This window comes from Suncus etruscus, chromosome 3, assembly GCF_024139225.1.
Source record: "Suncus etruscus isolate mSunEtr1 chromosome 3, mSunEtr1.pri.cur, whole genome shotgun sequence".
Lineage (NCBI taxonomy): Eukaryota > Metazoa > Chordata > Mammalia > Eulipotyphla > Soricidae > Suncus > Suncus etruscus.
Window position 1 is genome coordinate 138,296,532 of NC_064850.1, and position 7,825 is coordinate 138,304,356.

A 7,825-nucleotide genomic window follows, 5' to 3' on the forward strand; every position below is an offset into this window, starting at 1 on the left:
CTCCCTCCTCCCTCCCCTCCTCCCTCCTTCCTTTTCCTTCCTTCCTTCCTTCTTCTTCCTTCCTTCCTTCCTTCCTTCCTTCCTTCCTTCCCTTCCTTCCTTCCTTCCTTCCTTCCTTCCTTCCTTCCTTCCTTCCTTCCTTCCTTCCTTCCTTCCTCTTCCTCCATCCCCCTCTTCCCCACTTCCTCCTCCCTCCCTCCCTCCCTCCCTCCCTCCCTCCTCCCTCCCTCCCTCCCTCCCCTCCCTCCCTCCCTCCCTCCCTCCCTTCTTTACCTCCTCCTGGTGGTAGGACTGACATTTGATTTGTTCAAGGATCACTCCTGGCTATGCTGGGAGGACCATATGCAAGGTCTGGGGGGACAGTTTGCAGTGCCAGGATAAAACCAAATACAGCAGAAAAATCTTACTTTCTATATTGTGTATCTAGTCCTAGAATCTTTCTTTGAATTAGAAGTGTTCAAAAGGCTAGAGCTATAGTACTGTGGGTAGGGTGCTTTCCTTTTATGTGACTGACCTGGGTTGGATTCTGGCATCCCATGTGGTCCCTAAACCTAGGAATAACCCCTGAACACTACCAGGTGTAGCCAGAAAATGAATAAACAAAAAGTCATAAAATGGGGCCGGAGAGATAGCAGGGAAGTAGAGCGTTTGCCTTGCATGCAGAAGGACGGTGGTTCAAATCCTGGCATTGCCTGCTGGGGGCGATTTCTGAGCGTAGAGCAGGAGTAACCCCTGAGCAAAGCCAGGTGTGACCCAAAAAACAAACAAACAAAAGTCATAAAACTAGTGAAAGATTAGTGTAATAGCTCTGCAACTAAAAAATGACAACTTCAATCATATAATTCTGCAATAAAAAGTAAGTGGCAGTGCCGGAGCGACAGCACAGCAGGGAGGGCCTTCCACATGGCTGCCATGAGTTTGATCCCTGTGTTTAATCACATAAGGTCCCCCAAGCCTGCCAGGAATAATTTCTGAGCAGAGCCAGAAGTAACCCCTGAGCACCGCCAGGTGTGGTCCCAAAACAAAACAAAATAAAAACCAAAGGGATAGTACAAAACAAAAAAACTAGAGGAATAGTATAGGAGTAAAGATGCTTGCCTTGTACATAATTGATATGGGTTCAATACCTAGCACCCTATAGTGTGTCCCATGCCCACCAGGAGTAATCCTGAAGCACAGAGCCAGGGCAAAGTCCCAAGCACCATCAGGTGTCCCCCCAAAAACAAACAAACAAACACCTTTTTTTGTTTTATTTTTGGGCTACACCTGACAGTGCTCATGGGTTAATCCTGGCTCAATGCTCAGAAATCACTCCTGGCGAGCTCAGTGACCATGGTATGTCAGAGATTGAACTCAGTTCGGCCACTTGCAAGGTAAATGCCCTACTCGCTATGTTATCACTCCAGCTTCCAAAATCCTTTATTTTTATTTTGGGATTTGGGGCCCCTCCTGAAGATGTTTAGGACTTATTCATGGTGCTCTGTGCTCAGTGATTACTCATGGTGCTGAGCTCAGATGTGTTGCCTGGGATTGAACCTGTGTCAGCCATGTGTACACTTACATCTTTGTATTATCTTGTTGGAAGCCCTTGGTGACACTGTTCCAGAAGGGCCAGACAGTTGGAATTCCTGTAGTTATATTTGTTCCAGAGAACCCCAATAGAGGAATTGTTCCAGGGATACTCCTTGAGGTTGAAAGCTCAGAGAAACCACCATACCAGAGATAGAGAAGAACTGCAAAAAGAGGGGTACCATCCACCCCATTATTAGAAACTCCTAATCCAACTTGACCTTGGGAGTCCCTTCCCCTCACAGAGAGCTCTGGTTAAAGGAGATAATACTTCTCAACACTGTTGCTCCAAGGCATTCCTAATTGCATTGTTCATGCTTATTTTCTCTCTAGCACCTCATCTACCCACTAAGCAGGAATCACAGTTCTTTTTCGTTTTTGTTTTTGTTTTTTGGGCCACATCCGGTGATGCTCAGGGGTTGCTATGCACTCAGAAACTGCTCCTGGCTTGGGGGACCATGTGGAATGCTGGGAGATCAAACTGTGGTCGTTCCTTGGTTAGCACGTGTAAGGCAGATGCCCTACCACTTGCGCCACCACTCCGGCCCCAGCAAACACAGCTCTTTATGCCCTATATATGCATTGTATACACACACACATACACACACCCATTGTTAAAAGGGAATAAAGTATCTCTAATTATAAGCCTGGGGCCCATTCTTTCCTGGTCATCAGCTGGGGGGAATATCATTGATCAGTGAATGCACTGGGGGGAGAAATTTGACCCTTGCTGGCCTACAGGGATAGTACACTATCTCTTCCATAGAGATGGCATAATTTATTTTTTGGTTTTTTGGCCACACCCAGTGATGCTCAGGGGTAACTCCTGGCTATGAAATCACTCCTGTCTTGGGGGACCAGATGGGACACCAGGGGATTGAACCGCAGTCCATCCTAGGCTAGCGCTGGCAAGGCAGACACCTTACCACTCGGTGCCACTGCTCTAGCCTCAAGAGATGGTATAATTCTTATTACTTTAATGATTAATGAAAATATGCTAATAAACTTGCTAATAAGCCTAATGTCCATATGGGTGCTATTTATCAGAGAAGCAATCCTAAGAGAATGTCAAACTGATTTTTCTTTAATTGATTTAGAAATAAAAACCAACGACCAAAAATAGTTCAATAAACTGAACACATTAAAAAAATAAATTTTTAATTGAATCATCATGCAATACAAAGGTACTAAGTTGTTCCTGTCTGAGTTTCAGTCATACATCCCTTCACTTGCGCATATTTCCCACCACCAATGTCCCCAATTTCCCTCTCACCCTTTTCCCTGCCCCCCCCTTGTCCTTTTTATTTCTTTTAAACATAGTTACTGAAGGGGTATTATGCATGTCACTTTATCTTACTCTTTTTCGGTTTTATTCAGTTTTGTTTGGGAGCCACACCCGTGGTGCTCAGAGGTTATTCCTGACTTTGCACTCAGAAATTATGTCTTACAGGCTTGAGAATCATATGGAATGCTGGAGATTGAACCCAGGTTGGCTGTATACAAGGTAAACTCCCTACCTGCTTGAATAATTTCTTAATTTAAATTTATTTTATTGAAACCATTGTGATTTATAAAGTCCTTCATAGTTGGGTTTCAGACATACAATGAATCAGGGTCAATCCTACCACCAGTGTCAACTTTCCTCCACCACGTTCCCAGAATATATCCCAACCACCACTTTTTGCTCCCCACCCTGCTAGTATAACAAACAGGTCCATTTAAAGTCATTAGATTTAAAGGTTGTTAAAGTTTGGGTCTCTTGTTTCCGTTGTTAACTTTGGTTTGGATACTTAGTTCTGTCTTTGTTTTCTCTGGGACCAAGGGTGTTCGAGATAACTCCCATTGCATTTCTTCATGCAGTTATTCTAAATGCTACATAGAAGTGATATCATTCTGTATTTATCCTTCTTCTTCTGGATTACTATATTTAACTTAATATTTTCCAGTTCCATCTATGTTGTTGCAATTTGCATGATCACATCATTCCTTACAGCTATCAAGTATTGTTGCATTTATAGGAATTTCTACATTTCTTTTTTTCTTTTTTTTGGTTTTTGGGCCACACCCGTTTGACGCTCAGGGGTTACTCCTGGCTATGTGCTCAGAAATCGCCCCTGGCTTGGGGGGACCATATGGAACGCCGGGGGATCGAACCGAGGTCCTTCCTTGGCTAGCGCTTGCAAGGCAGACACCTTACCTCCAGCGCCACCTACCCGGCCCCTACATTTCTATGAGAGGGATGAACAGAATGCCCTACAGGAGGCCATATTCTTAACGCAGATGGCTATTCAAATACCCCCAAAGAGATTTTCACAGAAAGGTCCGCTGTGAAAGCCTCACCCCTCCATGGAGAGTTGGTAAAATTCCATAGAGATATTTTTGTGATTCATGTTATGGTACTGACATTATATTTCCTTCACATTTATTTGATCTATTCTCTCTTTTGCTATGTGTATTTACAGGCCAAAATATAGCCTTGATTAAGTTTCTTTTCAAATGGAGAATCCCAGCACCAAATACACTTAGAGGCAGTTTTCTTCTCTCTGTAAGCTCAGAATTTACATTGAAAAGGCTTGGCCAGGATGTAGCAATGAACTACCAGGTATAAAAACAACTTCCTTAGCCTGGCTCTTTCACATACTCCTATTACATGAAAACAGTCTCCCTGCAAAAATGGAAAACCTGTCACGCAAGCTTAGCTCCTTGTTATCCTCAAAAAACTTTATTTCTGAAATTAGTTGGGTAGGATCTGATTTTGAGATGTTAAAACTAACATTCTTTTTTTTTTTAACTCAGGACTCTTAATCAATATATTCCTTTTCACCAGAGCTAAATGAATTGTTTTATATATATATAAAACAAGGTTACTGTTAATGTTTCTGTGTACCAGAAAGTATCTGTTCTTTGTCAATCTGAACATTCTTCTCATACCTGTGACTGACATTTGCCCCTTATAAATTTCTAGCTTGGAGATTAAATTTAGAAAACTTGTTCTCCTGGGGCCGGAGAGATAGCATGGAGGTAAGGCATTTGCCTTTCATGCAGGAGGTCATCGGTTCGAATCCCGGCATCCCATATGGTCCACCGTGCCTGCCAGGAACAATTTCTGAGCCTGGAGCCAGGAACAATCCCTGAGCACTGCCGGGTGTGACCCAAAAAACACAATTAAAAAAAAAAAAAAAAAAAGAAAACTTGTTCTCCTATACATACATTGTGTGGTCTCAATTTCTTCATATTTCATTGCCCGTGCATCCACTCTCCTCAAAGAAGTTCTCTAATTCAACCAGACCCCAAGAGCTAGTCAGCAAGTGAGATACATGTTCAAGGAAGAAAATGGGTTTGAAGAGCAAGCCAGATCAATAGCTTGTAATATATCAGTTCTGGCCAGTTAGAAAATTCAAAGGGAATCAATATGATTCCTTAAGCACAGAGCTAGGAGTAGGCCCTGAGCACTACCAAGTGTGGCACTCTTTCCCAACACTTTTTTTTGAATCTATATTTAAATGGGGCTGGTGCAGTGGCACAAATGGTAGGGCATTTGCCTTGCATGCACTAACCTAGGACGGACTGCGGTTTGATCCCCCAGTGTTCCATATGGTCCCCAGGAGCAATTTCTGAGTGCATAGCCAGGAGTAACCCCTGAGCATCACCAAGTATGGCCAAAAACCAAAAGAAAAAAAAAAAAAAAAGAAAATCTATTTTTAATTGGGAGAAGACAGGCAATAAAGGAGAAAATTATATGATTAGAGTTACTGGGAAACAACAATTAGTAGGATTGTCCAAAATATTTCTGTGAGAACTGTATCTGACTTCAGAACTAAGTCATGACATGTAGTAAAATGATCAGCCAAAGCTCATAAAAAATTATTCAGGATAATTTAATATAAATGTTGCAAGAGTCAGTAAATCAAACAAGATGTGGGAAGCAACTCAGAAATGTAAAGGAAGTAAATTCTTCTAATCCTATGCAAGAGAGAAAAAGGAAGCAATATTACCACAACCCATGGCAAAAGCAAGACCTGGAAACTCTGAGACTATGAAAGCACTGCAGAATACATTTCATCTCAAAAGTAGGGTGGGTGCCATGATTTACCCACTTCCTCTAACATTTAATCTTTTGTAGGGCCTATGAGTAAACTTAACTAAAACCAAGTGGGTAAGGAATCTCAGAAAATGAGTTTGCAGAACTTACTACTATGATATAGAGAGAATTGGTGAAGAATAGCTCTAAAATATAAAGAACTTTCCTGGTAAATTATAGCAATATGAGGAACAACAAAAAAAAAAAGACTAATCAGGAGGAGGAAATAAAAGAGAAAAGCAGAGGCTGAATCAATAGTGGGTAAAGTACTTGCCTTGCATGCAGCCAACTCAGGAGTAATTCCTGAGTGCAGAGCCAGGAACAACCCCTGAACATTGCCAAGTGTGGCCCACCACCTGCCCCCTCACAAAGAAAAAAGCAGGTCTTAGTATATGGTGAAAAGTAGGAAAGTCAGTGTGGATGGAAGTTTGGTGATAAGGGTAAAAAAGGTGATATAAGATGCCATTGGACAAGTAGGCGGGACCAGATGATATTGACTATGTGTGGTAAGAATTTTGGTTGTACCACAATTGTCTATAACATTACTGGGATCCAAACCTCTATCAGGGAAGACCTACCTCTGCTCTGGCATTGACTTATTCCAAAGGGTGCTCTCAACACCCAGACTACTCAGCAACAGCCTGCTTGCAGGGCAGATCGTTCCGCATTTAATGGTATGCTGAAACTAGAGGATGCTCCACATCAGCCTGACATCGATGAAAGAAATGCACAGAATCCAGAATCTTTAAATATAAGAATCTGATACCAACAATAACTAAAGTGTGAAAAAGTTTCACCAGGACCACGGAGAATGACTCGGATTGGACAGACTGGCATGCCTGGAATCCAGAGTCGGTCTTATGCCAATAAACCTTGGGAGTGAGGCCTTCTTGTAATCAGGCCAAGGATTTTTTTTCCGTTTCCCCCATATTTTTCTGGGTCAATGCAAACAATGGCGATTGCCACTATTACACCTTTACTTTTTTTTTTTTTTAACCCCTATCCTTTAAGGAAAAAAAAAAACAATTTACTGAATTTAAAAACAAATAACTGGGCCATGTTCTTCCGTCGCCGCTGGACGGGAGCCACTGGCCTGGGACCCGGGCTCAGGACCGAGCCGGCCCGCACCTCCCGCCGTCGTTCCCCGTGTGGCGGCGCGAGGCCTCCAGGTCTCCAAGAATGAACCTGGCGCTCTGCTGATTCCTGCCCTGAGGTCTCAGGGGCTCCTCCCAACAGATTCTGCCAGAGGATTTCACCGAATTGCTGAACAGTCCTTTAACCTTGGATGAGGAGTATTGCCTGTGGGCACTCGTTGGGCACTGTGGAGCAGAAGGAACCTCACTTGACTTTTTAAGGGTTCCAAAGTCTTGAGCTTGAGGATTTATCGTGGCAGGAAAATCCTCGCTGTTTAAAGTCATTCTCCTGGGAGATGGTGGCGTTGGGAAGAGCTCTCTTATGAACAGATATGTGACTAATAAATTTGATACACAGCTCTTCCACACCATAGGGGTGGAGTTCTTAAATAAAGGTTTGGAGGTGGATGGCCACTTCATTACCTTGGAGATCTGGGACTCGGCCGGACAGGAGCGCTTCCGCAGCCTGCGGATGTCCTTCTATAGGGGTTGTGGTTGCTGCCTGCTGACCTTCAGTGTTGATGACCCGCAGAGCTTCCAGAACCTGAACAACTGGAAGAAAGAGTTCATATATTACGCAGATGTGAAAGAACCCGACAGCTTTCCTTTTGTGATTCTGGGGAACAAGGTCGACATAAGCAATCGGTCTGATCACTTGATGCAGACAGACACAGTCAATCTGCACCGAAAGCCCAAGCCCAGTTCCTCTTGCTGTTGATCATCCGAGAGGTTTGTCCCATGTGTTCTAACCAACTCACACACACACACACGCACACACACACACACACACACACACACACACACACACAAGCTGGGGGATAGAAGAGGGATCGCACTTGCAGCAACAGATCAGCTACTCATACATGAAACTAACCTGTTTTGCTGTTTTGTGAGTGGGTGGGAGAAGGGACGCATCCCCTGGTAGAGAAGTTCTGTACTCAATATTGACACCTTCTCTTCAGAAACCCTAACGGTTGGCTAATGTTTAACTTAAACACGTGAAAATGACAGCTAGGTGAATGAAATGACTGAGACTCTAATG

General features: G+C 43.4%; 1 protein-coding gene across 1 annotated transcript; it reads left to right on the forward strand.

Moving 5' to 3' along the window:
• The first annotated feature begins 6,707 nt into the window (after positions 1 to 6,707).
• Positions 6,708 to 7,552, forward strand: LOC126004477 (ras-related protein Rab-9A-like). Its single transcript, XM_049770898.1, has 2 exons — positions 6,708 to 6,819; positions 7,029 to 7,552. Exons 1-2 carry the CDS (start codon positions 6,708 to 6,710, stop codon positions 7,499 to 7,501), a joined length of 585 nt encoding a protein of 194 aa, XP_049626855.1. The 3' UTR covers positions 7,502 to 7,552.
• Positions 7,553 to 7,825: the final 273 nt, after the last annotated feature.

What these genes read in the sequence shown, in the direction of transcription:
- LOC126004477 (XM_049770898.1), top strand. Translation starts at nt 6,708, where the DNA reads ATGTTCTTCCGTCGCCGCTGGACGGGAGCCACTGGCCTGGGACCCGGG. An exon ending in TGGCGGCGCGAGGCCTCCAG is followed by an intron (nt 6,820 to 7,028) that starts GTCTCCAAGAAT and finishes CTTGAGCTTGAG; the next exon opens with GATTTATCGTGGCAGGAAAA.